Here is a 20000-nt window from a genome sequence, read left to right on the forward strand (position 1 = left end):
CATAAGATTCAAATTTAAGAAACCTGAAAACAACGTTTGCCAAATTTGTATATATGTTTGATTTAAAGGAAAATAAATGTAATGTATAATGTGTCACTTCTTCTTTCTTGATTGGTCACAGAGTTAATGTGTCCAAACATCCAGGGGGGGATTTACAATAGAGGCCTTACACCCCAGTTCTAGATTCAATTGTGAAACATCTACTGATTGACAAACTAGTGCTGTGACAAATTATTATTTTCCAGATTCATCTTTTGATCAAGAAAACTTGATTCCAGGGTCCAAGGGGGCATCTTCAAACGACTTGTTTTGTCTGATCAGTCGACGAAAACCCAAATATATTCACTCTCTTGTCACCAGAGACTAAGAAAACAACATAAGATTCAAATTTAAGAACCGTAAAACAACATATTTGCTTGAAAAGTGACTCAAAGGATCATTTTTGCCCATCTTCTTGTTTCAGCTTCATTAAAGCATTCAGATATTTTTCTCTTATATACTATATATACGGTACTATTTTTATATACTGTCTTACAATAACATTACCATCATATCATCAGTACTATTACCATCATCTTGCCACTGCACCTTATCTACCTATTTATCTTGTGTTTCTGTTTTTATTCTTTCTACCTCAATATTTTTTATTTTATTCTATTGTATTGTATTTTATTGTATTCAAATATACCGGCTGCTATGACGACTTAATTTCCCTTCGGGGATGAATAAAGTTATCTATCTATCTATCATCTCTCTATCTATCTAAAGAGGAGTTATGACCAAATCTCTGTAATCGCCTTTACTTGTGAATCTCCATGATCCCGATAACTGAAATGTCTCCCCTCCTCTGCCCCTCTCAGATGCCACTGTCATGGCGGACGGCACCGGCATACCAGAAGACCCTCTTCCTCCTCCTCCACCTCCTCCTCCTCCTCCACAGGTCCGAGCCCCCAGTGAGGGCCGCGACCTCCTGACCTGCGGCCGCTGCAGCCAGGCCTTCCCCCTGGCCCACATCCTGGCGTTCATCCAGCACAAGCAGGGCGGCTGCGGCTCCCGGAGCCAAGCCACGCACGCCACCACCACGCCCCCCTCACCTGCCCACCCGACCCGGCAGCGCGTCGCCAACGCCAAGCTGGGCCCGGGCTTCATCGAGCTGAGGAGAGGGGCGGCGGCCGGGGACCAGGTCTGGGGGGAGGAGCCTGGCGTGAAGGCGGAACCCAGCAGAGCAGGTGAGAGAACCAGTAAAAGAGGGCAGGTTGCTAATTGGTGACTCTGTGTTTCTGTTTTGTTTTGTTGTTTTCCCCCCCCCCCCCTTTCAACCGCCCCCCCCCCCTCTTCATTTAACAACTGCTACCTCCCCCCATCTCCCCCCCCCCCCCCCCCTGGAGTCCAGCTCATTAGCTAGCCGTTGCCATTAGCAGACCCACGTGAGTTAGTGACGCACGGGCTAATTGTGTGGAGAGGACGGGAGTCAGGAGCGCTGCGAGTGCACCGGGGGTCCCCTGGGGGGGGCCGCACGCTGAGCACCTGAGCTCCGGAGCCGGGTCCCAGCTCCCTGCCTGCCGGTCTCTGAGGTGAAGGGGCCACGTAAACATGTTTCCCGAGCGCCGGACAACAGAGGCCTGGCGCCACGCTTCTCTCAGCAGCGTGTTCCAGTCTTTCTGAAACCATCTGCACGTCCTTTGAAGTCGTTGAGGCGGCTGTGATGTGTTGGTGCAGCGCCGCTCGCCATCATGACACTGGAACGGAGGACGTTGCATCATGTGCGGCACCCGCTGCCCCCGGGGCCCGAGCCACCTGAGCTCCTGGGAATCTTCTCTTTCCTCCCGAGTTTTTCTCCATCGCATGCATCATCTTCTCCTGCTTCCCCCCCCCTTGTCTTGTTTTCATAATTTCTGTCTCTTCAGGCATCTCTCTCTTCTTGTTTTGCATAAAATATGATTATGCGTTAGCGCTGCTTTCCCCCAAAGGTCTGGTTTCACTTCTTGTCTATTGATTTTTTTGAGAAAAGAAAAGTGAAAAACAAAATGCCTTTGAGTGATTTGTAGAATAGAGCTTCTCACTCTCGGGGTCAAGTCCATCAAATCCCAAGCAACTCATGAATCGTCAGAGAAACCGGCACCGATTAACAAACTAGTGCTGTGACAAATTATTATTTTCCAGATTCATCTTTTGATCAAGAACTTGATTCCAGGGTCCAAGGGGGCATCTTCAAATGACTTGTTTTGTCTGATCAGTCGTCGAAAACCCAAATATATTCACTCTCGTCACCAGAGACTAAGAAAACAACATCAGATTCAAATTTAAGAAGCTGAAAACAACAATTTTGCTTGAAAAGTGACTCAAAGGATCATTGTTGCCCATCTTCTTGTTTCAGCTTCATTAAAACATTCAGATGTTTTTCTCTTTCATTCACTAAAGGGGAGTTATGACCACATCTCTGTAATCGCCTTTACTTGTGAATCTTGATGACCCCGATAACTGAAATTTCTCCCCTCCTCTGTCCGTCATGTTTCTCATCTCTCTCTTCTTGTTTTGCATAAAATATGATTATGCGTTACCGCTGGTTTCCCCAAAGGTCTTCTTTCACTTGTCTATTGATTTTTGAGAAAAGAAAAGTGAAAAAAAATGCCTTTGAGGGATTTGTAGAATAGAGCTTCTCACTCTCGGGGTCAAGTCCATCAAATCCCAAGCAACTCATGAATCGTCAGAGAAGTTATTTTTGGAAATGTTCCCGATCAGTGTGTGTTAGTTGTGTTGTACTTTCCCTGCAAAGGTCAGTGTGTGTGAAGGTGATTGTGCACTTGTGAGTGTGAGAGAGGATGTTGCAAATGGTCAGAGCATCTTGAGAAACACAAGGTGCCGATGCCCCTCTGCACGTGTTGAAACCCTCTCTGTCACGAACCCACACGTTTTGCAGTTCCTTCCTTTGTGTAACGCTCTGGGGAACGATCGCACGCACACTTTTCCGTTTGTCCACAACCTCTCATGTTCTGTTTCTCATCTCTCGCTCTGCCTCTCACTCACAGTCCGAGAGACTTCGGTAAATTTGGCGGTTTGTACAACGAACCCGACGCGTGCACCAGGCCGCAGGGAAAGAGCACGGCAGCGTTTTTGAATAATGCAAAAGAGGATAAGTTTGGGATTAAAGTTTAATTTGAAAAATTTGGAGTTTTTTGCTCTTAAAATGTAAATTGAACCCAGATTCATCTCCTGCGTTGCCGAGTGGTTACTACGGCACCGAGCAGGTTTGGAACCTTTCGGCCTCGGGAGCGGTCGGAACGCTTGTTTTGCTCGAGCTGTTTGTTTGTGATGGAGAGAAACTGAATGTCTGAGATGAAGGAGAAGTGAAGGAGCAGTTATCCCACGATGCATCGCTACCCCCCCATCCATCTTTTTGTATTCAAGCGGAGAGAGAGGTGGGGGGGGGGGGTGGATTACTGAAGAGCCGCGTGCATCTGTCTCGTTCCTTTTTTATTTATTCTCCTTGTTTGTTTTCACTCCCCCTCACCCCCCCTCCATCATCCTCATTTCTTCTCCCATCTTCAACACACTTTCACTTTGCCCTCTTTCAATCCCCCCCCCCCCCACCACCACCACCACCACCACCACCTCTCTCTCTCTCTCTTTTCTCCTCCCCCTGCCTCCCAAGGGAGAAGAGATTCTGCCTGCTGCTCGTTAGTGCTCCCAGCCAATCTGCATTTTTAATTAGTAGTTATTGCTTCTGCTTAATATTCAAGTGCTACCCCGGGCCAAATGGGAATCCTTGCGAAAGGGAAAAAAAAAAAGACAAGGAGCGAGAGAGGGAGCGGGTAGGAGAGAGAGAAACTGGCTGGGTATTGTGTTTCACTCCAGGACCCCGAGACAAAAGCCCCCCTACCCCCTCATCACCCCTTCAGGGAAAGATTTGGAGGGTTTTGGGGAGGAGGGTGAGGAGAGCCGGGGTTGGAGGATGGGTCTCAAGCACAATCCAAAGGGGTGACATATTTCCGCGGTGTCTCTCGGCCCCCCTGTACCACATTATAATCTTTTTTATCTAATTTTCTTTTCATCTCCAGAGCCCTGACCTACCTATCTGTCTATCTGGGTTCTTTTCCCCTCCTTCCTCCTCCTCCTCCTCCGCTCTCACTCTTCACCCTATTTTTAAAAGAAGTATCTGAACTTCTCCTGGGTTCCTCCTCGGGCTAGGTTAAAGGACATGAACAACCGCGGCTCCTCTCGTCTCCAGACAGAGGGAGGGCGGGCGGGCGAGGGGAAAGAGGGAGAGAAAGAGAGGGAGAAAGAGAAACAGTTGCTGTCTTTTTCATCTTCACTCTCCTCCCCCCCCTCCAGTAAAATACAGAAGGATTTGACTTGAGGAAACATGAAAGAGGCTTATACCAGAGTCGGCTTTGAACCTCTCCAAAAAAAAAAAAAAAAGAAAGAACTGTTTTCCTCCTCAATTTGGGGATCTTCTCTCCAATTTTGATTTATGCAGAACGGCCTCATTTGTCAAGCAGGCTGAGTCAGAGCCTGATTTGCATAAAGCCTTCGTTTGCTACGTTCTGCTAATTAGCAATTTGCAGCTTAATTGGAGAGTGGCTCTCGGTGAGGAGACAAAGCTATCCACACATATAAAAATATCTCCAGATGTACTTTGCGACACGGCTCGTCTCTTTGTCGGCCTCTCGGCTCCCGCTCTGCTGTGGATCCGACTCTCCCTCTCTCCCCAACTCTTACTTTTTAACCTTGTGCCTCATCGGTATAAAAAAAGAGGAACCACAGATGGTTATCCTGAAATCCTTCAGTTCCCCTCATTTCCCAATAACCCTCTAAAAACACACTGTCTATTTGCTGTATTAGTGATGGACTTGTAGTGCTCTAAAGTGGTTTCACGAGACTACATTGAATGGAGAGTGAACATCTGCCTTTAAGCTTCTCCTCTGCTGTGGCTCCGACTCTCCTCAACTCTTTTTAACCTTGTGCCTCACCGGGCTCTGGCCTGATCCCGGGGACTCCTTGTCATGTTTTCAACTTTCAAGCTGTAGTAATCGGTTTAAAAAAAGAGGAACCACAGATAGTTATCCTGAAATCCTTCAGTTCCCCTCATTTCCCAAAAACCCTCTAAAAACACACTGTCTATACGTGTATTAGTGATGGACTTGTAGTGCTCTAAGGTGGTTTCACAGGACTACATTGAATGGAGAGTGAGCATCTGCCTTTAAGCTTCTCCTCTGCTGTGGGTCCAACTCTCGTGTCTCTTTCTCCACTCACTTTTTACTTTTCCTCTTGTGCCTCACCTGGCTCGGACCTGATCCCGGATTCTTATTGTCATGTTCAGATTTTTAAAACTAAAAGCTAAATAGAGAGTTAATGTTGGACTCATTCATCAGGTGGACACAAACAGCCGTGGATCTGCTGGATGTGTCATAAGGAAACTGATTGGCCAGCAAAGCTTCTTAAAAATGTAATTCTGTGTTCACAGCCTGTTTCTCTTTCACCAAAGTGGCCAAAGAAATCTGTTTCATTCCAAGATATTTCAAACAAATGATATGTTCTCTCTATCTATTTTTGCCGTCACCCATGAATCAAAATTGCTAAATCTATCTATCTTTTGTTTTGCAGTGCCTGAGGAGCCGTCCTACTTCACCTGCCAGCAGTGTGACGGTGTGTTTCCGTCTGCCTGGGCGCTCCTGCAGCACGCTCAGCACACACACTTCTTCAGCATCTACCAGGAGGACATGGAGGATGCCGTGGACATGAGAGGTGGAGAAGGTTTCAAAGAGCACAAACCAGCTGCAGCCACTCTGGACCCACGCCACCTGAGCCAAGCTCTTGCGTCAGCCTTCCAGCCTTCCGCCCTGCGCCTCGGTCGCTCCCGTCAGACACACACCTCCTCCTCCTCCTCCTCCAGTCACCTGCAGGCTCTGAACTTCTCAGTGCGGCTCAGGGAGCTCGCCGAAGGGAATAACAGCACCACTGGCAGCTCACCCGAAGGGCTGATGCTGTCCCCATCCTCCTCTCCCCCAGCAGCGTCTCCCTTTCCTCGGACTGGCATCCTCCAGGCAGACCTCCAGTGTGAGCTGTGTCACCAGAACTTCCAGTCGCTGCGCGCCCTGTCCACCCACCGCCGGACCCACGCCTGCGAAAGGCCCTATCACTGTGGAGTGTGCGGGCAGGCCTTCGCCCAGAGCGGCCAGCTGGCCCGCCATATAAGGAGCAATCACAGAGATGCTGGAGGAAGTGGATATGAGTCGGTGGACACGCTGATATTAGAGGAGGAGATAGGAAGACAGGGGATGAGGTTTCAAATGCAACCAGCTGGAAACATGGGAAAGGATGTGAGGGCCCAGGGCCCCAGTGAGCTGGACCTGTCCATGCCCAAGCACCCCTCCATCGCTTCAGGCCTGATGCTGCTGACATCGCAGGTTCGACCGCCAGACAGGGAGCTGCTGCGGCTGTACCAGCGCCAGAGAGAGGCAGGAGAGGGAGGGGAGGAGGAGGCAGAAGGCCAGGGGGAGCCCCAGCACACCTCGCCATGCGCCAGCCCCTCTGAAGGCTCACTGGAGAGCGGAGAGACGGGGGGCAGCGGCGAGAGCGGCATCGCCAGCGGCAACTGCACGCCCAAACGCCCAGAGATGGGCGACCGAGTGCGAGGAGTCGGAGAGTGGGAGAACGAGAGAGGAGAGATCATCGAGGAGGAGACGGAATGGAGCTCGGCCAAAGTCAGCGAGGCAGTGCAGGAGTGGCAGAGGGAGAACGAGCGCAGGAGTGTAGTGGGAGGTGTTGGCGTCGCCGTGAACAGCATCAACACAACGGCCGGCTCAGCCAGTAAGAAGAAGAAAGACGAGGCCTGCGAGTACTGCGGGAAACATTTCAGGAACAGCAGCAACCTGACCGTGCACCGCCGCAGCCACACGGGCGAGCGGCCGTACCGCTGCGGCCTCTGCAACTACGCCTGCGCCCAGAGCTCGAAGCTGACGCGCCACATGAAGACCCACGGTGCCCAGGGGGCCAAAGCCTCCTTCGTGTGCCAGCTGTGCAGCGTGCCCTTCACCGTCTACGCCACTCTGGAGAAACACTTGAAGAAAGTGCACGGCCTGAGTCACGGCAGCGTCGGAGCGTACGCGCAGGCCAGCGCCGCCGAAACTTTGGCCGCGATAAAAGCTGAAGAAGAAGCAGTGGGGGTGAAAATGGAGGAGGATGAAGCCAGTTTGGATCAGATAGAAACGGAGAGCAAAACGGAGGTCAACATGGAGCTGGAGGAGGACCAGATCCAAGCAGAGTATAGGGAGAGCGGGAGTCCGGCCCTAGTGAGCACGATCCCACCTGAGAGCAGTGCAGCGGTGAGCTCGGCTGTGTGAGCTCTTCACACCGGTGACATTAACACAACACTGCACAGGATTTGAACTCAGCATGCAAATAGAAAGAAATCATTCCATCCCCTGATAGCGATATCACAGCCGGCAGCGGTCTGGTCCTCTCCGTCAGCACTCGCGCACGCAGCGGCCATGTTTTCCCCCGTCGCCTGCTGAAACTAGGTGCCTTCAGCTCTGTCAGACCACAGAGAGAAAAAAACAAGGCCGTGACATTCAACAGGGAGATTACCAGAGCTGCTGAACAGGAAGTGAACCGCCACAGTCCACACACCGACACAGGAAACCGATCACCATGTTGCAGCGCAGGATGCACAAGACGAGTGATTTATCTCTCCGGTGACCCACTGGACAGGTGGCGTCGGATACGAACTCTCAGATAACACAGAGAACGAATCCAACGGAACAATAACAAATACACAAAACCTTAGCACTAGAGCGATGTTAATATATTTTCAGTATCAACAGATTGGGGAGGGGTGATGTTATGCTACCTGTAGCTGTTTTCCTTTTGAGAAGACCTTTTAAAGACTAAAGACGTCCTGAACAGACTCGGGGGTAATTCGAATCCAAACACTGTCCGCCTGCAGCTTCTCACACTCCTCTTTTTAAAGGCGCTGGCTTGTCACAACACTTGTCACTTAACATAATGTTTACAGGGCTCACGGGGCCACGCGAGGCTGCGCTCGGACTCGGTGACAATATGTACGGACCATCTTCTGTTTTGTTTTTTCAATTTTTATAAATGTGAATGAAGGGGGCTTTAAAGTCTCACCTACTGATGCTTTCCCATAATTAGTTTCTATGCATAAGAAATCACCCTGCCATTTTATCTCCATGTGAAAACGGGTGTGTATCATTATTTCCCTCTCTGTGTACTTAGTATCGTGACGGTAATTCCTCTCTTTCATTGTTTACATTTGTAAAATGCCGGATAGCTTGAAGCTCGTGCATGTTTCGCAGCCATTTAAAACTGTCCTTCTGTTTGTTTCTTTCCTTTTGTTGTTGCCTGTGTTTGCGTTTATTATTCCTAATTTATGAATGCTGCATGTTGGTGATTGTTTAGCTGATAAAGTCTGTTTCACTGCTGAACTACAGGGTCGAGAGGTGCGGTCATGGAGAGCACTTGCGTGAGTGAGTGAGTTGTGCGAATGTTGTGTGTGTACAGAAGACAACAAAAAAAGCAGGTCCTCTACTTGAGTCCTCTGTCCTGTGACCTTGCGTCCTGAGCGCAGCGGGTCAGAATCCCCGTGTCGTGTTTCAGATGAATCCTCATGTGTCAGCGATGAGGATTCTAACTCACAACCAGAGTCAGACTTTAAGTAGAGCTCCACCACCATTTTTCATAACTACTGTGAGGACTTTAATATCACAATTTCTATACTTTGTGTCAGGGAAAACCAGCTCATACTTTGATGAATGATTGCGAACGCATGCAGTGTAACTGTTCAGGGACAATATTTTTGTACATAGATTCACATACTTGCTGTTGCTATACTTATTATTATTGTTATTATTATTATTGCTATTAATAATATGATCTGCCTGTCACTGTTACATCCCCTCCACTTTTTCCCAGCACTGAACGCTGGCTGTTGTGAAGCTGTACCACTCTGCTGTCTTTGTAAACTCCACAGCATTTTGTACCATGTCATGAGGAGCCTCAATAAAAGAATTGAGGTGAAATGTGTTGTATTGTGGAATTTCTCTGCCTTTTAAGTTGTTTTTTTTCCATTCATGTTTAATTAATAATAATTTTAAAAAAAAGTCTCATTCTGGGACCCACAACAAAGCTTTTGAAACTATTTTTAAGTGTCTGTTCTCACCAGGATGTTGTCTCCGTCCTTCCTCTGAGGACCCCAGTCAGCGCTGAGTTATTAATTTTTAATTTGAGTGTTTGGTTTGGGGACCCTCACTCCTTATTTACATCTTTGGGATGTTGGCGGCTTTGTCTGGAAACGCTGTAATGTAATTCCATTGAATATATGTGTGTGTGTGTGTGAGTGTGTGCATGAGAGTGTGTACATCCTTACTGGTATGTGTGGTTGTATAGATTTATTCGCGATGGTGTCAGTCATCCAGCAGGTTGTGGGATGGGTGCAGCGAGCTGTGATGGGACACAAGCGACAGGGAATTCTCAGGATACAAAATTGATGAGGCGTGGGGGGGGGGGGGCGCAGTTTGGTTATTGTTTGTGGGCACGTTAGGAAGCAGGGGCAAGGTGGGTGGGGAGTGTCAAGGGGTTGGGATAATTGCTGACTCCATTTTAAGGGCATAAAAAACCTCTGCACCAGCATCTCTGGCCTTAACTCCAACCCCACCCCCCCACCCCCCCCAAAAAAAATGAAGATGAAGTTCCATGATCCCTCTAGCTCATTAACAGCAGGTCTTTTAATGAGCTTTCAACAGGGTGGGGGCTGGGTAGATGAAGAGGAGGAGTGGGGTTGGATGGGAGGAGGGGGGGGGGTTATTGCACCAGATGCACACACACCCACTCCTACCAATTACCATTGTGTTATAGAGAATAAGGAGGAAGTGAAGACAGAAGCCCCTCGGACCCAGATGAGTCGGTTTGTCCGTTCATCTCCACAGAGACAGAGAACGCTGTGTTGGCACAGGTAACATCCTCCATCTCTCCCTCTGGTGAACTCTGCCCGGCTCGCCTGTTTGGGCGCCACAGCCAGCGCCATTTGGTGCTCATATGGACCCAATTATGTCAGGTAAGGTGATACACTGCAGAACACACTGTGCAGAAGCCCCTACAGCAAGTGGATATCTTTCTCTTGTCCCCGAGTGCCCTTTGTCTTCCCGTGCAGTCCACACCTCTCTGAGCGGCTCACAAACCCTGCACAGGCCAGTGTCAGCACCCAGAGACCAGCCAATCCCAACATGAGGACATAATCCTGTCCACCAATAGGAGGGTGAGGTCAACATCGTGTGTGTGTGTGTGTGTTTTCTGACCAGAGCGTGCCCCAGGGCAGTGGAAATGTGGACTTTGAGATTTAATAGTTGTTTCTCGGCTTTTGTTGATGTGAAAGTTGGGAGAAGTCGCTGCAGGACAGAAACACACAATCAGGACACGGTGGATTCAATATGCCGCACACACTTTAACACAACTTTTGTTAAATACTGTTCACCTCTATAATGAAAAGATATGTTGATGTAAAGAGAAAACATCTGTAATTTATTTGCTCTCTAATGACAGTAAGTTTGAGAGTTGATAGATAGATAAATGCATCTATCACTTTATCCACATTATCCATAATATTGGAAATAAAAACAAGATTGTTTAAAGTATTATTCTACTATTTTATTTTTATTTACAATTGCTTTTCTGAAATAGATGAATACTAATTTAATGTATGTATACATTTGTGTAAGTGGTTCTAAAATATCTTCAATGTTTATTTATACAAAGGCAGCCCTTTATAGTCTTATTGGAAAAAAGGGAAAAAAAACGAATTATTAATATCATTAAACAGCTAAACAATAATTAAACTTACTAGTCTGCATATGAAAAATTGTGAAAACAAAACCATCAAAAGAACAACAGAGGAAACATTGCAGATGGGTATAATACATTAGAGGTTGCTGTAATTAATTCTATAAATCCAACAATAACAAAAATTGCTATCCCAACTTTAGTTCCTGCTGAAGTTTAAACATGTTTGATGCCTTTTTTTTACCAAACTTTGTACCAAGACGTATAAATAAGAATCATCCACATTAGAGTGTGAGCAGATACCATCACAATGACTTTGTATGTGCCAAAGGGAAAGTATATGCAAGTCCAACTGAATAGGACCCACAACAAGACCTTGGGGAACCCCACAGTAGTTAGTTTGCATTGAGGATGCATAATTACCAACAGCAATTGAGAATCTCTTATTTTAGTGTCAGAAAGGGAAAGCACTCCAGGGCTGACATAGATCCCCACCCACTGCATAAGCCATAATAGAGTATCAAAAACTGCTGGCTGAGCCATCGGGCTGCTAGGCCTCACCGGTAGTCATGGATTTTATAGACGAGACGTATAGTTTTCTGGCAGTAGCATCGCAATCACAAATTCAGATTAAATTTATGATGATGAGCTCTGAAAATGCTCACAACAAATGGAGTTTATCAGCTGTATGTTTGCTTTCCTATAGGGGAGGCCTGTGGCAATCAGAGGCCCGCACTAATACATGAAAAGATTTTGTTTTGTCATGTAGAAAGCCAATTAACTGGGAGTATTTAATTACATTTTTATGATATGCTGTGTGAAGACTCCAATCATCTCTGCAGTCCCTGTCCTGTTGTCCTCATCCGAATAGTTGAGGTGGAGGATTAAATCATCAGTGGGGCCGACTGAGACAGGGATAACAAGAAAAGGAAAGATGCATTCGGGAGCAATCAGACAAACCGCAGGGCTCCCTCTCTGCTCTTTATCCTCGCACAGTTCCCACAATCCCCACCTTCTCTCCCTCGTCCCTCCTCCCGCAACGACCGCAGAGTGAAACCTGAACTGTGGAATTACACCCATCGCACCTCACTCCCACCTCCTCCTCCTCCTCCCTCCACTCGCCCTCCCAACCTCGAACAGTGAGAGTGTGGGAGGACGGGGTGAGAGGCTGCACCATCCAAGGCATCCACCCGTCAATCAAGTGGCCCCTCTTTTTGCCATTCAACACCTTCAGATAATGCGATGACAGAAAGACAAGGATTCATTCGTATATGGGGTGTTATATAATGTCACTGATCACTGAGGACAAGCTGTGAGTGAGGAGAGTCAGTTGAGTCTGGTTTCAGAATGAGGTAGTGCCGGTGAGAATGGAGGCAGGTTGATGTAAAAACAAAGCAGGAGGAAGTTCACTGATTTCTCTTTTTTCACAGCAGGAGACAGAGTGTTCCATCAAACAGGCAGAAATTGTTGCCGGATAATGATGCTGAAAATACATTTCAAATCTAACCTAAATAAGGATCTTCCCTGAATCAAGGTCCTGGGCTCGGTTTCATCCCAGAGATCAGCTGAGGTCGTCCATTGAAAGATTGCAAAGACGAGGTGTGGCTGACACAGAAAACCATCCATTCTGTATATACCCAAAGAATACAACCTTTCTTTTGTGCAGCAGTTTTACAACACCTCTTCTGTTACTGTTTAAAGTATGGCTGTTATATTACTGTCGGGAAATCTACAACGTCTTCATGATTTTAACCAAATGTAGAACTTGTTTGTGAAATTGAGCTACCACACCTGAAAACAAGGGATAAAGAAATGATCTAAAGAAAACTCAGTTAGCGGAAAATGGCAAAAGATGCATCCAACTGATCTCTTCAGGTTAATTGATATCAAATAGACCAGGGGAAGTGTGTCAATTCGATATCAACTGTATTATTGTATTTTAATGACATATTTAGCTTCACTGTCTAAAAGGCTGCATTGCTGTTATCTAATCTAATCCATGTCTTCACGCTGACACTGTACTGTTCACGTATAGAGCTTCAAGCTGAAAATATGATGGAGGACATGAGGCAATCAAATACCTGCCTAAACACAAACTGTTCCTCAAACGTCTGTTTCTCTCTTTGTCTTTCATAAACACACACACACACACATACACACACACAACACACACGCACACACAACACACACACACAAAAACATCACTGTTCCTGCACCTGGTGACCCTCCTTGAGAACCTGACACAAACACACCCACAGTTATTCAGTTGCTCAGCTAATTACGTGCACACACACACACACCCACGCACACACACACGCGGTACTTAGGTCAGAGGGGCTGCCTGCATAGTATGCATAGTAAGGTCAGAAGGTGGAGTTCGGTCCTGTGACAGGTGAAAATGCTTTCATGTGTTGGCTCCTTGCCGGCCTGAGGGAAGGTGACCTGTGGTCTCCAACTGCCTCAACCGGAGCCTCCACAGTGAACACATATCCACTGTTGACCTGGTTCTATAACTCTTGATCTGTCCACTTCATCTGTCTCTTGATTTGTTTATCTGCTACAGTGCAATCATTAATTGTCCTAGAATATTTACCTAAAGAGGGAATGTTGTCTCAGTGGACTTTAACGGACACACTTACTGGTTTGACAAGGGCAGAAGTATCATCAGCTTAAATGTGCTTCAACAGGACAGGCTAACAGGGCCTCCTTCAGTACATACTACTGTTTACTACATGATTTGAGTACTGATGCAATTACAAGTATAAGGAGCATTTTAATGTTGTATAGAAGTTGATTGGCAAGGAGCTGATCCTGCTTACTTTAAATACCATTGAGTGGTTTTATCTATCACAACTTCTCATATTTTATTAGCTGATAAATTACTTTGAGTGAAAAATCCTAATCTGCTAAGTAACTGGAGTAAAAAGTACAATACTTGCCTCTGAACTGTATTGACTTATATCAGTATAAAGTATCAAACAATCCAAAAAATGCACATGTCAAGTATACGTGGGAATGGTTCTAACCAAGGGCCGAGGAATGTTATTGGGGACTGGTTAATTTGTCTGTCTCCAGCCTTTCACTTTGCTGATGTGTGTGAGCCGTGCAACAGAAAACGGGCCGGGACAAAGCTGGTTAACCAGCAGGGAGAGTGAGAGGGGCCGGGGGGGCTGCTGCTGGTGCCAGGGTCGTGGGATCAGAGCAGGTCATGGAGGTGTGGGAGTGTCTGCTCGGCCCTCTGACCTTTGTCACTGAGGCTTCCTATAATCCCATCCTCAAAGACCATACGGACATAATGGAGAGCCCATGAATGGAGTTAAATGGTGACCATTAGGTGGATCTGTGTCGCTATTCTTCTTGTTTGTTTAGTCCCGGTCAGTCTCACGTTTTCAGTGTAATCAGGCGTGTGATGGAGGGACGCCTGAAGAGGCCTGGAGTGAGCACGGCAGGACAACAGCTTATAGGCGATGGATATCCACCTAAACTTAATGAAGGACACAACACAAGAAGGCAGGGAAGCATGGGCGGGGGGGGGGGGGGGGTTGGCGGTAATTGGACGTCCACTTCAGACTATCAGAGTCCAGGCCAGAGTTCACAAGTGGTTTACCCAGGAGGAGGCCTGAGCACCGCTTCTGAAAACTGTTGAGACGGCTCACAATCGGTAAAACCACAAGTCCTCCTTATTGATATGAAACATCCACTTTGAGACATATTGAATTAAATTTCTGGCAAAAACATTTTGTCAATTAGGTGAGAATATTTTGTTGTGATGAAACTTTAGTACTAAGTGTTTTAAAATGAAAACTTGAAGTTTAATTTCTCTTGTCTCAAGAAAATAAATGGATTCTTCCTCCACTTTCTTATTTAGGTGATGGAAAACTCAGAGGAGGCCTTTAAGGGTGAATAAGCTAATATCAATTATAAGTCATAGTTTTAGAAATTATTTATACATACTTCAGCAAGGCCTTATAGAAATATAAAAAATGAAATAAGGATATAAAAACATTTAAGGGGGTTGTCAGGTGGTGACATTTCTGTGGCTGGTAAGTATAGACAAACAAATCACCTTCAACTCTGCAGTTATAAATGTTAATGAGTAATTATTAAAGGCTGTTTCAGATTAATTAATACCAACACATTAATTCCGAAAACTGTTAACAAGATATTGTTATTGGCTATTCTACAACAACAACAAAAAGGCATTTTTGTTGCCGGGTTGTAAAACAGAAAAAACTAAACTGCCTATTTAATCTGTAATCAATTCTCCAGATGTAAACATTAACACATCATTGATCTCAATAATTTATGTTTATTATTATTATTATTATTATTTAATAATTTATTAAATATTTGTTGTAGATCAGTGCTGCGGTTCGATGAACTAAAGTGCTACAAAAATAGTCAGTGCATAGTCAGTGCATCCTGCTGGAGGAAGTGAAGTGCTAACCAGATGGGGTTTTCATCTTAAAACCAAAATCTCCTTTTATTGATGTTGTATAACTGGTTTATATAACATTAGTAAATGATTGATTAATGTTAATGGTAAAAGGGGCCTTATTCAAAAGTGGTACTAAAACAAGAATAGTAATTAATAAAACATATTGCCTGATCTGAGAAAATTAATCCTCCTCGGAACTTAAGACACAGAGCTGGACCAGCGCCAATGTGCTTTATAAACACCAGCTAAACATCAAACTGGAAGGGTGGAGCTGACAGAAAGGCTAAGGTTACTCAGATAACCACTCTTTACAACTGTGATGAGCAGCTGTAACATGCTGAACCTTGAGGTGAGACCACTACAGGTTCCGCTGATGAAGACTGAGAATCAAAGTCTGGTGTGAAGGATCTGGATTTCTACCGAGGCTGCAGATGATACGGTCAGAATTTGGCGTCCACAGCATGAATCCATGGATCCAACATGCAGCAGTCCAGACTGGAGATGTTGATGGTGTCAAGCTGTGGTCAGTGGTCTGAGTGTTGCTGCTGACAGAGTTTATCCCTTCATGGCCACAGTTGATAATTTTCTTATATTTCCAGCACAATAATGAATCTTAACACAAAGGATAAGTTGTGATCAAGGTGGATTCATGAACATGACACTGAACACAACACCAGATGTGGAAGAACAGGAGATTGGCAGCATAAACGTGCAGATGGCAAATGTGCAGAAATGATCCAATGCAACATGGACGTCCTGCATCGATTCTGAAATAATTGAGCCAGTTTGAAAGCAGAAGGAATAAAGTGCTCAGGGACAGTCTTCTTTCAATAACTGAGAAATGAGCACATGAATGGTTTTTCAGGTCCTCTTTTCTCTCTGTCTGTTTCGAGAGAATCTCATAATAGGGTAAATCAAAACTGAAGCTGTCATAGTTTCCTACATTTCTCATTTTCTATAACGAACAAAACTAATAAAAACAGACTAAATATACTTTACTGCAGAAAACTTTGATATTTGCTTTTGTAACATTTAATCTTAAAGTACTTTTCAGCCTCTCCAACAGCTGACAAAGTGAGAACCACAATGAAGCCTTTTGACAAAATTAATAAAGAATTTTCTTATGCAGATGTTAGAGTGCCATTTATTTCACTTTAAGTTAATGCCACCACAATTTACAGTAAATACCGCTGGATGGAGAATATGTGGTGATTAGTGGGGCAGTGCGTTTAGCTGGAGAAGACTGTCACCTAGCGTCAGGTCTAGGGAACATCTGGTGTAGTTTCAGTGAAAAATATATATTTTTTAAATTTGTATTCCTCGATACTCTGCTAAGAAAGTGTTGTTTATCAGGGATTTTCTGTGACACACAAACACATGTTGCAGTCTATACGCATCCACAGATTCCCCACATGTTAAAACAGGCTACATATTTTACTTTTGATTGAACTCTCTGCACAGTTGTCCGGTTAAATAACCATTATTATGTTGTTTTTCTTTTCTACCAGCGGCTTCTCTCTGTTTCTCTCCCGCGGACTGATGATGGATGTTTGCTGGATCACAGAGGCCGCTGGCACCGTGTCATTACCCGGGCTCTGGCTCTCCTCGGCCCCCGGCGATCTGCATACCTCTCCGGCGTGGGCATGGCCGGGGAGGCGCAGCATGGATGTGGTGGGTGTGTGCGCCTTTTCTACTGTATTTAAGGCCCGGACTGCTCCTTAAAGCCTAGTCTGGGTCTGTGTTTGACTGAACCTCCTTCAGCATGGCGACTGATAAAGTACCTGCAGCTCTGGGCTCCATCGAGAACCCGATCAGGTTTAAGGATCAGGACTTCAGGCGCCTCCTGGAGGAGAGTCTGGAGTCCGGGGAGCTGTTCTCTGATCCGGTCTTCCCTGCCGAGCAGGAGTCCATCGGTTTACCCGAAGACCCGGATCCAGTGAAGGCGATCAAGTGGCAGAGACCCAAGGTTTGTCCTCTTAGACCACTGACATGTTGTCACCTATAGTCCCAGATGTTTTACAGATCTGACCTGTTATACCTGTTATCAATGGTGTGGGTCTCTATTCAATTCGTTGCCATAATAATTAACTTGTAAAATAATGTATATTCTACAAGCGAACAAATATGTGTGTCCCCAACACAAAGTCTTATTTAAAGTAAGGTGTCTGCAGGTAAAAGTTTTGCCTTTTTTAGCAACTTCCAAGATTTCAAAAATAGAGATTCCTTCACATTGAAGAATGCAGCTCCCATTATTTTCTTGGAAGAGCTGTAGAGATTCCCTCGAGGTGTGGCCCAGGTCTGAGGAGCTCAGTTTGTTCAAAACAGGAACAAAAACACCTTAAATATAGAAAATATCCCTCTTGACCACAGGGTTGACAAAGTTGTGAGAATAAGTCACATATCTCACACACTAGGGCAATACATCTATTTTCATAATTCATTATATGCACATAATAAAAGTTATGATACCAATAATTGGCATTCCAATGATGAATCATCTGGTCTGTACACTGAAAAAAAAGAGTTAACCAGCTTAAAAAAAGGAAAAAACCGTTTCATTTTAATTTGAACAAATGCATTTATTTTGTGTTACCAATCATTGTATTTTCTTAAATTGGTGCAACAATTACATTTTGTCAGTGTCAAACAGTCTGTGGTTACATATTCAAATTATAGTTTTGTCTGATCAATTCAATTTACACCTACGTAGCAGAAAATCAACGACGTTTTGCATTCTTTAAGCTGGAATCAGTGGAGTTGTCATATCTTTGCTCGAAAAAACTATTTTAATTGCAGAATAACCAGTTGTTTCAGTTTGTGTTGTTGCAGCATCTTGTGTTCACGTTGTCTCGCTCCCTTTCTGTAGGAAATCAGTGAGAGCGCTGTGTTTGTGGAGGGCACGACTGGGACCACAGATATCTGCCAGGGCCAACTGGGTGAGGACATCATCAGACAAAACTTCCATCCACAGTACAAACATCTGCTTCTCCTGCGCCCTGCCCATCTTTTCTCCCCCAAAGAAGGAGCATTGTCTTAATCTTGTATTTCACAACACCCTGGACGAGTTAAACCCAGAAACATTCCACATTAACATAGTTCAGATTGTTCCTATTATTTGATCCTAATAATTTGCAGAACTTGATGTCTGCAAAACACAACCCCAGGGAGCCGACTTCAAATGCACAGCGAGGGGGAGAGAGGAGTGACACTGTGGTTCCCAAACTTAGAATCTCCTGGGGGTCTTTATATCCCATCCAGCCCTATATTTAACAGCCCACAGATAGTGTTCAAGTGTCTGTTGTGAGTCTGTTTCCTATTTGTGGTTGAACTAAAATACTGTTTTCTGCCCAACATGAAACTCCTTCACTCTCTGCATAGATTCCTGGATTAAATCATTAGTCGCATGTTAACATGATGGTGGTGCTGATTTATGGTGATGACCAACACCAACACAACCCCCTCCTCCTCCTCCTCCTCCTCCTTCTTCTCCTCCTCCTCCTCGTCCTCTTCTCGCTTACATCTTCCTTTTATTCTTGTTTTTCTTGTTCTTCGTCTCAAGGGTGAATTTTATGACTATTCCAAACTGCAGGACGTGTTTTTCATGATTTACACAGTTACAGCAACAAAATAAACACCACGAACAGATGTTCTCTGCCAGAGACGACTGTGCCTCATTACGTGTGTGTGTGCACATGCACGTGTGTGCGTGTGAGCTTAACCCACGAGAACATCAATCACGTCACATGAAGACAAACTCTTTGATGCAGACTGAAAGACAGTTTTTAGACACGAAACACGGAACGTTTCTTCTGTGCCAGTTAATGTTTTCTTTTGTTTGCCAGGCAACTGTTGGCTGCTGGCGGCGCTGTCCTGCCTCACCATGCACCCCAAGCTCTTTGTGAAGGTGGTGCCACCAAACCAAAGCCTGTCTAAACCCTTTGCCGGGATCTTCCACTTTACGGTAAGTCCAGGGCCGTGACAGCAGGTTGTTGTAAAAGTCACATATCTCACACACCAGGCCAATAAATCTATTTTCATAATTCAATATGTGCACATAATAAAAGTGATGGTAGCAATAATTGACATACCAATGATGAATTACAGTGAAAAAAGTGTTAGCCAGCTTAAAAAATGGTTGTTGTAACGGGGGAAGGACTGAAATTGTTGTGAGAACCGGCTTATAAAAAAAGTTATAAAAAGAAGCAAATAATCAACTCTAACTTTTAATTCCATGGCTGGCTGTGTAGAGAAGACTGCAACAACAACATGGAGGGGAAACCCTAACGTGATCCCATCATGCCACAAACCTTCTGACAAAAGTGTCACAATTTGAGCGGCTTGGTTGAAGACTAGAATTTCCAAATGCTTGTGTATGCACTTTATTTTATAATGTTGATAATGAGAGAATCAAGGGAGCACAGGGTTTTAGGGTTTGGTCCGATGCAGATCCCTTTTTGCCTGGGGCCCAAAAAGCCCCTTGAAGTGCTCCCGAGGAAGTGCAGACGATTAGATATAGGACACAGAACATCTGCTCATCAAACCCTTCTCCGCTGGGACTGGCAGCTTTATGGCTGCTGACCAATAAAACCACGACATGCAAGAACTTCCTCATGTTTAGTTTCGGTCTCATCTCTTATCCAAACTTTGTCTGGACACAATACTCCTTATGAAAGAAAAACACTGCTGACATTGAGGTTTTAGTCATTTCCTGCAGCAGTGTAGTAGGACTGTTTGGCCTCGGTGCAGGTATGCACTCTATTCAAGT

The 20000-nt window shown here is 45.3% G+C and overlaps 2 protein-coding genes across 2 annotated transcripts in view; both read left to right on the top strand.

Annotated features, from left to right (window-relative positions):
- The window catches only part of znf296 (zinc finger protein 296), an 11401-nt gene extending 2360 nt beyond the window's left edge, over nt 1–9041 (top strand). The window contains exons 2-3 of the mRNA XM_061072866.1: nt 861–1229; nt 5605–9041. Of these exons, the coding sequence (XP_060928849.1) occupies nt 861–1229; nt 5605–7343 (2108 nt within the window). The 3' untranslated portion in view covers nt 7344–9041. The remainder of the gene's footprint in view (nt 1–860; nt 1230–5604) is intronic.
- A 7956-nt stretch (nt 9042–16997) lies between these two features.
- Nucleotides 16998–20000, top strand: part of capn12 (calpain 12) — an 11938-nt gene continuing 8935 nt past the window's right edge. Inside the window, exons 1-3 of the mRNA XM_061073712.1 lie at nt 16998–17201; nt 18102–18171; nt 19078–19196. Coding sequence (XP_060929695.1) covers nt 16998–17201; nt 18102–18171; nt 19078–19196 — 393 coding nt within the window. The remainder of the gene's footprint in view (nt 17202–18101; nt 18172–19077; nt 19197–20000) is intronic.

Source organism: Limanda limanda, chromosome 6 (assembly GCF_963576545.1).
Source record: "Limanda limanda chromosome 6, fLimLim1.1, whole genome shotgun sequence".
NCBI lineage: Eukaryota > Metazoa > Chordata > Actinopteri > Pleuronectiformes > Pleuronectidae > Limanda > Limanda limanda.